The following is a 16822-nucleotide window of genomic DNA, read 5'->3' on the forward strand; positions in this document are numbered from 1 at the left end:
ATGATTTTTTTTCTGTATTCGTTTAACGTTTTGTTAATTGTTGCCCAGATCCCGTCATTAAAGGGGATTTGTCTAAAACTATCAGCAGGGAAGAAGAGGAGAAGAGAGAAGTTGAAGGGAAGAAAAAAAAAATATTCCGACCATTCGCTGGCTTAATTAGAATTTTTACAAGTGGATAAAGGACAAGAGAGTCAATTTTTGTTAAAAGTTGCGTTAGTTTTGGTTTAGTTAGGCCGAAACGATTTTTTAAAACGTTACGGACAGAGAAGGAGAAGCTTGCGAGAGATAAACATAGGAAAAATGTCTTACCGTCTTTGGACGCGAGGGGGCAGCACCAGAGGGGCCGATCCAGATTGCCACCGGTGAAAGTAGTTCCGGAGATGGCACCGACGATCTGCGGTTAAAAAATCCACGCGCGCATTGTGCGGAACGAAAAGCAGTGATGCAAGTGGCCTGCCATTGGCTGAGAGGTGCGGGGAGAGAGACAGCCCGATTCTGTCTACCCCCGTCTCTTTCCCCAGCCGGGTTCTGTAACAGGCAGGACGGGGGATCGTAGCCACACAAAGAGGAGTCGGCATAATCGACAGCGTGGTGAGGGGACTGCAGACAGGCTTTGGGCGGCCGTCCACTCTGCTTCGCTAAAGATATACACGGAGGAACTCGTCCGGTCGAACACAGCTTTAAAGTTCTGGCAGTGGCCATGGATGGGAGTAGTGGGGAGGGTACTATCTCACCATCGGGCGATTTGTCATCTCCTCAGTCGCTGCAGACATCACCTAACCCGGACAGCAGCGGGTTGCCCGGTGACTCTGGCCAAATCTTGGCCGGTTCGAGCCCCAAGCCTGTTACTTCTATGGCAGGCTTACAGGGAGCGGGCAGCCAGGTGATCGGGGCAAATCGTTCCTCACCTGTTGGATCTCCGGGATCTGCCGTTCCTGCCGTGTCAGTGGCCAAGTCTTACGCGCCCGGTATCGTTTCGGCGGGTGCCCTATCCGCTTGTGGACCCAAACATCCGTTGGAACCACTCCCCTTGGGTCTGACGGCTCCTCGACCGGGTGGACCGAGTCAAGTGAACAGCTACGGACTTCACGGTGGCCGAATTCACACGGCCTCCCCGCCTGGACTTACTACAGACGCAACGGCCAACGATTGTCGTCTCATTGACTACAGAGGAGCTAAAGTGGCTGCATTCTTAGTCAATGGTGAATATCTGCTGTGTCTACCGCAAGCCTTCGAACTTTTCCTCAAACATCTGGTAGGAGGACTTCACACAGTTTATACAAAACTTAAGAGACTAGACATTACACCCATCGTCTGTAATGTGGAGCAAGTAAGAATTCTGAGGGGTCTAGGTGCCATACAACCGGGTGTCAACCGCTGCAAACTATTGTCTTGCAAGGACTTCGATTCTCTCTACAAAGACTGCACGACTGCCAGGTAAGTTGCCTCGATTTTTATTCGATTTTACGCGTCGTTAACCGTAACCTCGATCTTAACGCGACTAGGCCCGACTTTAAGACTAAATATTCTGCTCCTACTCTCACCGGTGCGGTGTAGTCAGGGGGGAGAACCGTGTTTAGATTTGTTTCACTCGAACACGTTGTCTCGTTGTCAACACACTCGGCTAAAGCACCCCGACGACCGGTTGCGAGCTCTTGATCGATGTCCCGCACGAAGTTGAGTTTCTGCAACCGGCCGCCTTCCTAACTAACTAAAAATTTACTACTTTTGCCACTCCGCCACCCTCCAAACCACAAAATTCTCATCATTTAGACCTACAACTGTCTTCTAAACTAGTTAACCAATTTAACATTTGCAATAGCATAAAGCTACAACCACAAATTAAGCTAAAACATATTGTTTTAGCTAGTAAATACACTCGATATTTAAGTTGGAAAACTTTTTAAGTGGTCCTTTTTCTTCTCAACTTAGAGTAGATTAGTTCTGTTGGGGTATTGTATCAATTTTAAACTGCAGATGGCGCCCTAAGCAGTCCTTTTAACTCCATTTACTTGGCATTCTATATATAACCAGATAACACTTCCTCTCACTAATAATAGCGCATAAAATCATATTAGCATCGTTCCGAAAACAAATGAGAACATAGTCCAATATCTGAAAAAATAAATAAAGCGCGTAGTTACTTACGAAAAAAATTAATTTTTTAACTTCCCTTGATCTCTTACAATCAAATCAAAATATTTTCTATCTTCCCAACAGCGCTAACAGGTTTAAGATATATTTTTAGAATAAAAAGAGATTGTTTAGGCAACATAAAGGTGTTGGCGATAGATATAACGTTTAATTAGAAGTGCAGGAAGGTTTTATGAATTAGAGAAAATAAATTTAGAGGTGTTTTAAAGCGTGGAGTGCCGCTCCGGTAGCTGCGAAACGAGTATAATTTCAATTAAAAGAGCGGAATTCCCAAGATTTCATTAAACTAATACGAATGTTATCTAAATAAGCGAAGTGGCTTTATATAACCAAAGTGGAGGAAATAAAATTATCCCGCAGGAGTCCTTATTAGAAATCCAATCAATCCTCTCCACTCACCATCGACTTTTCTAGTACGAAATTCGTGTAAATTCGTGGAAAAAGCATCAATCAGCGGTTTAGAAAGAGTAGAAAACAAGAGAATCAATGAAGAAGAGAGAACGTTTAAAGGGGGATGCTTCGACAAATCTCAACGTCTGGTCACGCGATAGAAAGCATCTGTCGTTGTAACGCTTAGCTCTATTACATCCCTCTTCTTAATCTTAATCTTAATCCCATTCCGGGCAGAATTTTCTCCCAAATGTTTTTTCAAAGTGGCGAATTAAAAAAGAATATAAAATACCCAAACTGTTCGACCGTTTTGTGGAATTCGCTTTTAATTACCGCTTTTCGACTCGAACGATTGTTTGCTCGAATAGAAAATCTCCGAATGCTGAAAAGATCTTTCAACCAGAAGCTTTTACGTTTCTAAACGCTATTTACTTCGCTAAAGGTTCGTGACGAGGATCGCTAACCGCTAGATATTAAACACGTCATCGTGAGAGCGTGATGAGTGACTGTCCGGCACTTGTGGACAATGGCAAGACCACTTTCACATCCACAATCAATGGTGTGAGAAAATCTAGCGCAGCTCTTTTATTCTATAATATTCAAGAGAATTCTGTTCTTTTCTAGTCAAATTTTACTAAAGTTGCTTTCTTTTAGTCAATTTTTATCTATTTCGTAAAATTGCCATTTTATAAAAGTTTAGTCAGGGGTGCTCTTTTATGTAAACTTTTACTGAAGGTTTGCAATATCCTAGACAGATTTTAAAGAGATTTGTTTCATTTAATGGAATATATTTCGTTCTGTAAAATTTTGGAAGGTTTCTTTCATTCTGTATCAATGTAATGGGTAGAGTCTATTGCGTTAACTTTTTAATGGAATTTGTTCCATTTTAATGAAATCTTAGGCATTCTTTCTCTCTTCAACGATTTAATAGAGTATATTCCGTTCTCTGAAACTTCACAGAGGTTTTGTTTCATTCCGTAAAATTTTAAAAAGTGTTTTGCATGTTGCTATAAACGTTTAAAAGATCTAGTGTATTCTATAAATTTATAATATAGTTTTAAGATTGATGGAGTAAGATTAAAAAATTTGTTTTAGTAGTGTTTGCTTCACTTTATTAATGCTTATCATATTAAAATAGTAAAAAAGAAACTATTTATTTTGGTAGAATTTTTCTCATCCCCGTCTGTAGATAGATAAGTGATATTAGCTACAATTAAGTACTTCAGTACAGAAATCTTACAATGCTTTGTTAAAAATCCTGTCCCGTTTCGATTAAACTATTAAAAACTTTGGAACTCAGAATTAAATAGGGTATTGGAAAGGGGGGTTACTTTTTTATTTTTCTCTCAAGCTAGACATTCCATTAGAAACACAATATTTTATCTGGGTGCGTCATCTGCAAAAACCAACCCGTCTAAACGTGTAATTATGGTCATTATGTATACTGTAATTTCTGTCCATGGATAGTGTCTACGATGGACGGTTGCAGGACCAATTATTAGATGTCGGCCTCTGACGATACACTTCATTGGCCTTTTACCTAAAGGCTTACACCTTTGCCTTATATATTTCTTTTTTCCTCACTTTTCTTTAGAAACATCGTAATTATATCTCTTTCACGCGCATTTTACGTTAGATTTTTTTTTTATTTTTTCAATTTTTAAACCGTTTCACTTTCGTGAAATCGACTTCTATAGGCTATTTCGAGAAGGGGATCTCTTCTTCTGCAGCTAATTAAGTTCATCCAAACGCGTAGAAATTGAATTGTTCTATAAAAGAATGACAAAGAAATGAATTTTTATCATTTAAAATGTAGAAAGAAATATAAAATTCTTAATTGAAAACAGCCATTACTTATGTATCGTTGCGTTGTAGCGTAAAGGACATTGATTTTACTTATTCTACGCCTCTCTTCTGCTATAACTAATGAAGATGTCTCGTTTTAGCTTAGGCCTACGTTAATTAATATCTCAATATATAATTTAGAGTTAAAGGTAATTATTTATGCTCCTTTTAAACACTAAACAAGCAGGAGAATCAACTTAAACTTGCGAACTTAATCTAGTTGAAGTACATTTTTCTAAACAGGATTAAAATTAACAACTTGAAAGAATGCTTATATGATTATACAAATGAGACTTCATGTTAAGGTTACAAAAACGTATAAGTTTGTAGCCTTATTTTCTCAGGCCTAACGTAAATTGCCGCCTAGAAGATTAACCAAACTTGAAGTATTAATGCTAAATAGTAGGAAGATAGCTTTATATTATAGATATAAAAATAACTAACAAATTTTAGCCTGATTTTAGGCTTTAGTTTTTGATAAATAATGAATTTAAGACATTTAATTTTATTTATATATTATAATTAACCGTTAATCAGGCATGAAGGCTTACATTCAGTTTTAAATCTTAAACTAAAGAGAAATTAATATAGAATGACGAAGCGACAAAATAAGGTTTCGTAAGGCTAAATGAAATTTATATGGATCTATACGACTCTTGTAGGCTTCGAAAATCATACAGAAAGTTTATAAATATATAAAATTATCAAGGCCTATTATAGATTAGAACTTAATTTATTAATTATTATTTAATTTTTTAACAAACAACATTAATATAAAAATTTTACGTGTTAATTTTTTATTTATATTCTTACATTTATCCTTCGTAAAACATGCTGTAAATATAAAATTTTTATAAGGATTAACGAGTCGTAATAACATTAGATGAATCGAAATTATGACGTGTTAATAGAGTTGTGGATGTATTGTTTTTTGACAGGCCTAAGGATAACATAAGGAATAACAGGATAAATTTATTGTTCGGTGCTAATGACATGTTGTATGCCGACAAAGCAATGCTTTTCAAAAGATTCGTCTCGATTCTACGAACGTTTAAGTCAATTTTTGAAGGGTTTTCTGGGTGATGTAAACATCTTTATTAGTTTAGAACAATTTTTGACCATAGAACTATAAAGTGACTCATAACACCCCCTAAACATGTGTATCATTAAAGCATTGTATCGCTAAGTACAATATGTTAATTAATAGGTGTTTCTTCTAATCTTGTAAATTAGTTCCTGTTTATAAAAACTCCAAAAATAGGCCTTTAACATTATCTTGTTTAAATAAATAATAATGTCGATAATAACAAATAATTCTATTTTCACAATTTAGTTCATACAAATTCACTTTGAAAATGTTCTTTAATACTCGATTCCTTTCAGTTTTATCATAACGATACTCATTTTCGGATTATGAATTTTAAAGTTTAGACAAGTTCAAAAATAAAACTTATTAGGAAAAAAAAATCTGATGAACTACATCACGTGTAGTCAGTGGGTGGTATAGAGTAAGGTCAAAGTAAAGTGATTTCTTTGTTCCTTTCTGAAAGATGAATAATCATTCATGAGTACAACAAACATGGAGAAACTGTTCTACCCCTCTTCCATTCTTCTTCCCTTTCTGAACACATCGTCGGAATACTAGGGGACTAAGGTTAATAGCCTCGTGCCTACAATATCCCCCTTAGTGTGTATGTGTGCACACACACACACACAGACACACACACATACGCACACACTCACTCACTCTCTCTCTCTCTGTCTCTCTTTCTCTCTCTTTTAATAACCATTCTTTTGTCTCAAGATGGTTTTCATGTCTGGGAAAGATGTGCGAAATTCATCGTGGCGAAAAAGAATTCTTTTGTCAAATAATTAGGAATGAGAGAAAGTAGCGTGGTTTTCTGTTAAATTTACCGAGTCGAAAAAGAGTTGAGTGTGTAATTTATACCATTAAATATTTGAAAAAATCGCCTGAAAGATCTTTTTAGTGATGGAAGAGAATAAGTTGATGGTCATTGTAAATTCTTTATTCCATTCAAACTACTTTTGGAACTGTTGGAATGTTCGTTTAGATCGAACTTTCTATTGTGTTAACGAATTTAAAAAACTATAGTTTTAAGCTAAAACAATTCATTACTTTAGGAATTTCAATATAATCTAGCCGATACATAAGAGAAAATTTTAAATTGAAATTCGCTACCAGAACGGTTTGTATCCTTGTACATCAAAATAAGAATGTTTTTTCTCGATTCTTTTAAGGATAATTAAGTATATAAGATCTTAAAAATAGGCAGCAGACTCAGCTTTCAATCCTTTTATGGTTGTAAAAGAAGACAAGACACATTATGCTGTATTTCGGTAGAATTTATCACCATGAACTGTCACGCCTGTGTTAAAACGTGTCAGCTTATTCACTAGGAGAAATTTTTAATGACCTGTGAAATCGAATGCAGTGTAAGCGTGAAGTTGGAAGTTGTGCTATAGTATATCTCATTAGCAAGCTAAGTATGATCAAATGTACTGAAAGTCTCTGCATATTACCACTGTATATTGGGAGAAATGTTGCTCTCGTCATACAAACGTATACGAAATTCGAGCCCGAAATCGCTTAAATTCGCCTCGTATCTATATTATACAAGCGCTACTTTAAAATCCTGTTTTGGAACGGCCTGCGTAACAATATTGGTATATGAAAATCTTGATTTAAACCATTGAACCGTTAAAGTAACGGTTGTAATTGATAATATTCGAAACTTTTATGTCATCTTTGCTCGTTAAAATAGTTAAATTTTGATTGAAAAAATGTATTTTAAAAGCTAATTTATGCCTGATTTAAAGATGTTTTCCAGAGCATCGTATACAGAAGAAAAAAAAAATCCGATCTTCTCGTTACGTCAATGTTTTATTGTAGATAAATTTTTAAAATTTCACGTTTTATAATTTATTTGAATTAATCGAAATAAGTTAAAGAAAATCAGAAAGTCGGATTGAAATCTGGTTTTAAAACGTCCTCCATAAGATGGTAGAAAAATATTCGAATTTAATTATGTATTAATAGAGAAATTTTCATAACATTTTCAGGTATTATAATTCATTTTTTACTATCCAAGAGGTCAAATAATAATTGAAAAATGCCGTACACGTTTTAATTTAAACCCGGTTTTAAAACGTCATGGCAAAAATATCACAAACCAATTAATGAAAGGTTTTTAATGGCGGAGCAGATGTCATTTTCTTTAAAAATTTTCAGGTTTTATAACTCATGGCGGCTGGTCAATAGAGGTCAAATAGTTATTGGAAAGAGCAAAGACCGGGAGGACTACCTGGCGTGGCCTCTGTTGAGTCGTGGCCAGGTTTCGTCTTTGAGTTAAGTTCTGTACACGTGAGCCGATTATTAATAATCGTTACCAATCATAAAGAGTGTCATCTTTATATTGGTATAAATAACTCTAATGGCGACTTAAATCCGAGATATTAGTCTGTAGATCGAAAGGAGGACTGGGATGTTCATTAAACTCGACCCGGTCTACAACGAACGTGGGTGAAAATGTCAGTCCATCGCACGTGCCACTTTGGATCCCGCAATGTATGATGGGACTATATGACGTCAGTTAACTGTCCCGTCGGGATATGATGCTATAATAGTATAGCTGGAACAGTGTTTGCCCATACAATAGCAGACATGGGGTTGGCAAGCGATCGACTGCGCTCCAGTCGGAGGCGGTCACTAAGCATGGCACATTGTAACGAGGTTTATAGACTTACCTGTTTTTGTCTGTCAACACTTTGTATAGATGCTAAAATGCACTTTAAACGGGGAAGAATAGTAGTTATCTTTCAAGCATTTTACACCAAATTGGCAGTTCGGATGTACTAAAATGTTACGTTTCCAGCTTTTTACAAACCGACTCTTTTGGATTGTATGTGTAACTTTTTTATGGTAGGCCTAGTTTTATTAACGAAATTTTACCAAATACCTAATTTTTTAAAATTAAATTTCTTTAAATTTTCCTCGCTTGACAAACGATTTATCTTCATATTTCATTTAAAACTAGGGGGAAAAAACGATCATATTCGAGTTCATCTTTCATTGAGATTGTAATTTACTTTAAAGAACCTTATCAACATGGCGATTTTTCTATTTTTAAATCTATAGGCCGTCTTTGATAAATTTCAAAACAATATATATATATATATTTTTTTACAATGTATGAAGTGTAATTTTAAATCTTATAAGTAGAAAATAGCCGAGAAGAAATATTTTTTAATGGAAGTTGTGTAGGCCTCGTCGAGTAGGCCATTTAATTGTGTGTGAGGGCATTTTGAGCAATTCGTTGACAGCAGAAGATAGCTAATTCGTTATTTTTTTCTCAGTCGAGAGAAAATTTACGACTCTTCTCCGAATTATAATCTTTCGTTTAGGTTTAAGACGTTAGAGCGTGGTACCACAGTACCTATAACTAGAGGCACGAAAAGTGGAAGGTTGGCATGTGTGGAGTTACACGAAGTTTTGTAGATACTAAAGCGACACAAATCACTGTCCCTGTTGGCCGAAGACGTAATGAGGATTTCTACATGCGAATCATCACGTCGGTTCATACCATCACGATTTTAGTCGAAGATAAAGTTGTGTGGCCCCCTCCACGAACTGTGTTTCACTGTCCATTCATAAATCTACTGCTTGATTCAATTATTTCTTCGCGGTAATCGATGTCACGAAAAACCAACAAATGCTTCTAGTCGTTGTGTGAGGTCCTTTTTTTACTAACTTATACATTCAAAAATATCAATATTTTCATTATGTTAAATCATTGAAATGATAGGGAGCCCCATTGTTGCTCTTCCAAAAAAGTCTTTTTTGTATCGGCTGATTTTTACCATTTTCTAATCTCACTTTGTGATCTCTCTTCTATCATCTAGACTAGAGATGATAAAATGATTGCACTTAGGTCACATGTGGTATAATTCTTATAATGAATTACGGCCATATTTTATTAACTAACTTGCTACGTAGGGTAGTAAATTATCATTTAAGTACTAATTGTGTTTATGTATTTTTAGAAACTTTATATGATTTTTTAGAATTAACGCTTAGATCTATAAGGCCTAAGTCTACTGACCTTTTAGAGAAATCATAATATTCAGATTACATTGTTACATTTCTAAAATATCCATAGCTTAATGTGATCACGCTGAATTATAATGAAGGACATTTCTGTAGCAAAGGCCTACATTTTAGGATATTTTAACTGAACTTCGCAATAATGCTATAATTATAAACTTTAGTTTTATTTCGATAATTGCTGGAACGAGAAAGTATAGCAACCAATAAAGATTTCTATAAAATTTAGAATTTATGTCTTTAATTAATTTAAATAAGAGCTTAATACTTTGAACTTTTAAAAAAGACTTCGTTAAAAATATATAAAAAAGTAATATTTTAGAGTTAAAAAACAAAAATGATTAAGTTTAACAACTCAAACAACGAGATGTTCTATTTTTCTATATCACTTAACGGTAGGAACGATGTTGGAAAAGTTTAAGTTTTGAAAAAAAAAACAAGTTTTTATATCTAATTATTATAATAGGATAACTAATTTTCGGATATTAATCCTTTAATTTGAAATAAAAACGAAGCGAGTCAACTGTTTACATTAAAACTACATTAGAAACAATCCACGACAGAGATTCTTTTTTTCTCGAGCGTTACGATATATGTATATATATATATATGAGTTTACTTATTCTTTTTTTCCTAAGAGAAAAATCCACATTCAACTTTAAACTATGGAAAACAACAGTGGAGCGCTTAGAAAGGCCTGGAAGGATTGATTACTCTCGCCTACACATTATCAGCAATGAAGAAGCAGAGTTGACACAATACTGTCACTGTATGCAGAAAGAGTACATTGCCGTTCGACAATAGACCACAGGAAATGTGGGGACAGAGACACTAGTGGAAGCATTAAACAGCCTGCAGCCAGAACCCCAGCTAAGAAAGTGGAGACTGTAAATAGAAAGAAACGATTAAAGTATTTTTACCCTCCCAACCGGCGCTTCTACCCCCCTCTACTCAGCAACAGGCTGTGATACAAACTGTCTTTTCGTCCTTTCTCATCGATCTTTATATCTGTTAGAATAAGCAAAGGCTAGATGGAATTTAACAGTCTTAATGATTTCAACAAAGCCATATGTTGTCGTGGGAACCTTTCTCTTCTATTGGCAATTCCTTTCCCTCTATAGGTTGCTATAGATAAAGTAACTTGTCTCAATTTTCTAACATTAATTTCCTTATATTGCTCGCTCTCCTTCTCAATTATCTAAACTATGGTCTATTATTTTTGGTATTTTGTATAAACGTTCCTATCCGCGATTAAATCTATTCGATAAGATATTAAGACGATGTAATAGTTTTGTTTTGTTACTTGGCGCAATTTAATTATGCCTTGTAACAATGGTACAACTCGATTACCCTCCATTTGTTTATGTGGTACAATAATCTACGGTTTGATAGAATTATATGATAGTACTTATAACAATAAATGTACGATTTAATTTTAAGTACTTGGTACGATACACACGATACAATTTAAGAACACGAGACAACAAGTAGTCGAATTTAATTATATCGATAAACACTGGTACAGCACATATTATTTATATACTAATAATAAATGATAAAATCTAATTATTTGATCCAATACACTAACGATATATGACAGGGATATCGAAACTAATGTAATAATATCTTTTGGTACAGCAATAATTAAATTAGATGGTACAATAATAATTGCATACAGTTTATTACCTGGCATAAATATTATCTATAAGTTATATCTACTTGGTACAATTATAATCTATACAATTAGTCGGTATATTTACTTATCTGGTACAATCCATACTCCAATATATTTATCTGATATAACGTTAAGTATAACAACAATGTACAGTACATGTTATCCAGTAGATAGAAAATGACATATGCTACGATTTAATTATAACGTATAGAATTTGAGTAAATACTATAACAATATCTATATAATTGAATATATTTTATTGCAGAAATAATATTATAGATTTTCCTGGTGTGTTTATCTGTCGGTTTCCGGTGATAGGTAACGTTTAAAATTGACATCTATTAGAACTACTAGGCTTTGTGAGTATTGAAAAAAATAGAGAAGAAAAAAATCTGTTTCAGTACAATCGAAGTAATACACTCCCCTTACTCAATAAACCGCCAACATTCCAGATTCTCATTCCTTCCATTCTATCCGGCTTAATCCCTAACGCCATTTAAACAAGAGAAGCCAAGTAGTTGCCCGTTTGGAGCAAAATCCCACATTGCTATTGAAATCACCCTCTTCGGAGTAGCTAAGCTGTCCTTAACGTTTCAGAACGCATCTAGTTTGTTACGTCAAGTAGCGTAAAATAGGCTTAGCAAGGTCCAGGTGACGGCACTTGCCCGGTTGGATCTTTTCCTTTTCTCGATACCGACGTCATGTTTGGAGGGGGCAAGAAAAAGCGGCACATCTGACCGGTGTCAAACTAGTCCAATACAAGACGACAATAGCGAGTTCCCTGTCCGTGAAGTGTTGAATATAGCGGCTTTTTTTATATTATTATTATTCTTTACTCCAGCAGGAATATTTGTTTGTCGATTTCTGTTTGCTGAAAAAATATCCTGTAAAAAATAATATTTTTACAATGATTTTTGTAATTTGTATTCTATGTATTGTTTTCTGAGCGCTCGCAACACAAATAGCTTCAGGCCTCCTCATGAGCAATAGTAAAATTATAAAGATCTAATTTACGGTGTGACCAAATGTTACTTTAATGGCAAACGTGACTTTTGTCTTATTGTCATTTAGAAATGTACTTTGAATTTTATCAACGTTTAATTTGTATGCAAACCTTCATACGTTTTAGTTTTACGATTGGCACTTCGTTCATCAACAAACATCAGAACATTAAAATGGTTATCATCGCATCTATTTTTGCTTTAATGTCCAGAGAGAGAGAATTTATTGGGGTCATAGTTTAGATAAGTGCAAAGAACGCTGTTTTAAATGGCGATTTTACTCTTTGATATCCTTTATACCTTTAAAGTAATTATTCATATAAAATAATACCGAAAAAGTGTTTGTATGCCCGAGGGTGATTCCAACGTCTTGGCGTTTGTAGCGAGACCAAAGTTGTGTTAACAATTCCAGAAATGGTGCAAACTTGTAATGAGTGTAAGCGCGATCCAGATGTCGCTTTTCTTACAGATTTCCTGTTCTTTGCAAATCTCCTATGTGGGCTGACATGTTTTACTATCACACGGGATGACGTGCCTCGGCACACTATCAAAAAGAGAAAAAAACCTGTCCCATCTGCGGTGTTATTGTCCAATCTTCTCTTGGGTGGTGACGCTACCTCGACAGTTCACTCGGACAAGGAGACAGTGGGCACAGAACCAGGTCCTGATTGAGTGCCTATTGTGATCGGTGCCTTCGTGAAACACAACAAACAGAGAATGCTAAATTCATCTTCATCCATCTTGTACTCTGGAGTCTGTTGTCAGTGGGTTCCCCAAGCGACGCAGGCGTGATTCGTTGTCCCCCTTTTGCTCGTTTGCGTCCGTCTGTGGTACTCCGAGAAACGAAGAGCCTATCCCCACCCACGTTACAAACTCGATAAACTTTCGGCCATTGGGGAAGATCGAGTCCTTTGAAAGTCTCGAAATATCCCAAAAGACGGTGTTGACGACTTTATTAAAGTTGATCATTTTCGAGACGGGTGCCATTTTAAACAATTTTATCCGCAAATTTAAACATGGCTGGACGTTTGCAAAGGCCGGCCTCCGAGGCGGATGCTATAGAATTGACTTCAACCATGGAAGTAAGAGGCCCTTGGGTGGCATCCCTTAACCAACTTCGTCACGACTGGTGGAGAGAAGCGAGCGCCCCTCGCGGCCATTTGGGAAACACTCCTAAAGGTATCCCATATTTATTATGGTTTATTAAAATTATTAAGCATCCCCAAGAAGTTTTTAGTAAATGGAACTACATTACGATGTCCACACCTGTATACATTTAGCTGTATATTGCTTACAGGTGATTATAAGTTGTTCGTGTCTCTAGGGGATCACGCCCTATGATTTTTATAGCGAAATCTACTTCTCTCCCTAGGAATGTCTGGTATGTTTCTTTAAACTAGGGATTATACTCTCCTAAAAAAACACAACATCAACTCATTTTAGACAATTCTAATGTGTAAATATTTCTATAAAAACATCAGTTTTCTTTAATAAACACACACGTTAAAAAGTACACTCTTCAAACGTTATTAACATAGATTATATATTTCTAAACTTGAGATTTACAAGGGGAAAGTTTAATAAGAAGCATCTTAATTATCTTCTAAATTGATAATTGAGTTTATAAAAAAGTTTTCAAAGATCAAGTTCGAGTCTCGAAATTACCTGCCAAACGATGGGTGAATACATAAAAAACACGAAAAAAATGGGGGCGAATCTTCCTATTTAACCCCCAAAAATCTCTTTCGTAATTAGGTAGCATCTTTATCTCTAGATTTCTTTAGAAAAGTTTTAAAGTAAACGGCTTCAAACAATGAAAATATTGTGGGGAAAAAGGAGTTACTCAATTATAAACATATGAAAGCGAATTAAGAATATAAAAAGTATTCATAAGAGTTTAATTACTATCGATAAATACTTTTTATAAAGTGTAGACGGTCAGAAGAGAATGTTAAAACTTCTAAAAGAATTTTCCGATGAAGTGTGTGTGTGTGTGTTTGTGTGTGTGCAGATTTCCTTTGCGAGAGATAAGAAAATGCCAATAAATAAAATGAGTTTTAATTTATCTAAAAAAATAAAGAAAAAAGTTGCATTTGTTGCTCTTAAAAACCTTTACACGAGAGACACTACTACTTTGATAGCATCGAACAACTTCTAACTGTAGCACTCTTCTTACTATCTGTATCAAATCAGTATGACCTCTCTACCTAACTTTTGACCTCCTTCCCCTCTTTCTCGTTTAGATTCTAAGGCTATAAGAGATAGGCCTTTCATATTTCACTGCGGTTTTTCTTTACACTTCAGTTAATTACGCTTTAATTTGCATTTTCCTATGGCCTATACAATGTTCTAAATATATAAAAACATTCTATTATTTTGCGCTTTTGTTAAAATTGAAAAGAAACTTTATTTTAATTTAAAATTGGTGATTGTTTCATATAAAATTATGTTGACCGTTCTAAAAACTAATAATAAAAAAAAAGCTTTAAAAGAAGGGAAGAATCATTTTTGAGCATGGAATGCTTCCTTAAGAAAAAAAAAAGATTAATTCTTTGTCATGTTTGCTTCACTAGGAAAATTTGTTCGTCTCTGAACACGAATTCGTCTTTAATAATTTTCTTCAAAGTGTTCCCCTTTTTTTTATTGAGAGAAATGATGGAAAAGATAAAAAAGAGTAAGAGTAAGAGAGGGAGTTAAAATGTCAACAATGGAATATTAAATCAGTTTTTAGTTAAATTGTTCACGTGAAAAATTAAATATCATTATTAAGACGAGTGACATAAATTGTTGTTATTTTTAAGTACAGTATACATGTGTCAACGCTAGAGTACAATAACCAGAACACGAGGGATAGACTGCATGTTTAGCTTATTTATGACAGCATGAGAAATACCATACTGACATACCAAATAAACGGAGACACCAATTTGATAGCGCCCTACACCTTCTAAACTGTAACAGAGCTCTCTATCTAGCTCAAATCAAAACTGCCCTCTCTACCTAACCTTTGACCTTCTTCCCCTCTTTCTCTTTCGGATTCTAAAGCCTTAAAAACATAGGTCTTTCACGTTCCACTGCGGTTTGTCTTTAAGAAAAGTCGTTAAACAAGAAATGCAATTTGTTCGACCCACTTAAAACATCCTCCTTCTTAAAACTATTTATATATTTTAAACACTAAAATAAAATATATAATTTATTTCTAATTATAAATTTTCTGTTGAATTCGATTTATTTATAAATTAATTATGCAGGGAGTTTAAAAAAAAAAGAAAAAGAAAAGTCAAACGTGCGAGTACGCTGTGACAGCTCTTTCTTATGATAGGCCAATAATGTACTATAGAGGAAGGAGAATTGAATAAAAGCTAACTTACAAGTTAAAAATAGGAATATAGATTTTAAAAATATAAAAGGTATACGATGCTGGATTTGTAAATATTTTCCCCCAACGTTTCTAATGGAATTTTATAAATAAAAGATGCGTTGTTTTAATCAATAAACCATAATTTTATCTTCTAACACGAAACTGTTTTCTGATAGAAATTGATCGAATAGAATTTTATTTTAAAAGTCTTTCTTTAGCTAAAATTTCATTTAAGAAATAATTTTTCGACTATTTTAATATCAATAGATCGATATTGTTTTCAGTGATGTTACAATATCATTAGTTGCTGTTATGCAAGGTAATGTTTGTCTTTAATAATTTCCCGATTATTCATTTATCGATTCGTTTGTACTACAACGAAAATGTTTTTCGATTCTGCATAATATACGAGCTTATAATATTTTCCAAAAAAAAATCGAATTTTTCCGCTTAGAGCGGGTAAACTCCATTTATTGTTATTAATAAGAATAAAATTCGAGTGGTTTATACTTAGTTAAAAACGAATTTAAATATGATTAAGTGTCTTGCAAATGTTAAGAATAGCAAGTTTGAACACATTGATGTTCAAAAGTTCAGTTACAGGCGTCAATATCAACAACCCCATTGACGTAGTCAGATTACTTTCAATAGTTTCAACAGTTCAGTAACTCCAACTGTCCCAGTAGAGTTTCCATGCTGCAGTTCTTTCAATAGTTTTCAATGGACTAAATTAAACAATTAATTTCCCATCAGTTTTAATAGTCTCGATAGTTTTAATGAGGTAAAAATTTCGGTAAGTTCAGTCGTAATAATTCGATCATTTCAATGACGTAAATAGCTTGTAATTGTTAATTGGAAAGAAGAGAAGTCGTAATGGCTGCACGACTTTGGTAAGAGGCTAATAGTTGCTTCAATAGTCCGGCGGTTCAGATAAACTCGATAGGAAAGAGGACTTCAATAGACCCAACATTCAATAGACTCGATAGCGATCCATCCATGTTGAAATCCTAATATTTTTCTTCGAAACTCTATCGATATTTATATTTAAAATTCCCATTTTGTATCATCGGTTGGACTATTTACGGACACACGACCAGAATTGTTAAAGGGGTGTCGACAGTTCATGGAACAACACCGCCTCTTTAGCAGTCCGGTGAGGGATAAGTCTCCACCCCCTATTGATCAAGCGGGGTGAAGGGGGTTTTGTGTGTCTTTCTGGGGAAATTGATTTCGGGGGTCGGATAAAGACACCGTGCCTCGTCAATGAACGTACG

The 16822-nt window shown here is 34.8% G+C and overlaps 1 protein-coding gene across 3 annotated transcripts in view; it reads left to right on the forward strand.

Moving 5' to 3' along the window:
* The first annotated feature begins 435 nt into the window (after positions 1 to 435).
* The window catches only part of LOC111635532 (dachshund homolog 1-like), a 107082-nt gene continuing 90695 nt past the window's right edge, over positions 436 to 16822 (forward strand). For 2 of the 3 annotated variants that reach the window (XM_023380520.1, XM_023380521.1), the window contains exon 1: positions 436 to 1437. In XM_023380520.1, the coding sequence (XP_023236288.1) occupies positions 701 to 1437 (737 nt within the window). In that variant the 5' untranslated portion in view covers positions 436 to 700. The remainder of the gene's footprint in view (positions 1438 to 16822) is intronic. The other variant, XM_023380522.1, reaches the window with a different exon arrangement.

The sequence above is a fragment of the Centruroides sculpturatus genome, unplaced genomic scaffold, assembly GCF_000671375.1.
Source record: "Centruroides sculpturatus isolate CEXI.00-Female unplaced genomic scaffold, Cexi_2.0 scaffold1041, whole genome shotgun sequence".
NCBI classification, from domain to species: Eukaryota; Metazoa; Arthropoda; class Arachnida; order Scorpiones; family Buthidae; genus Centruroides; species Centruroides sculpturatus.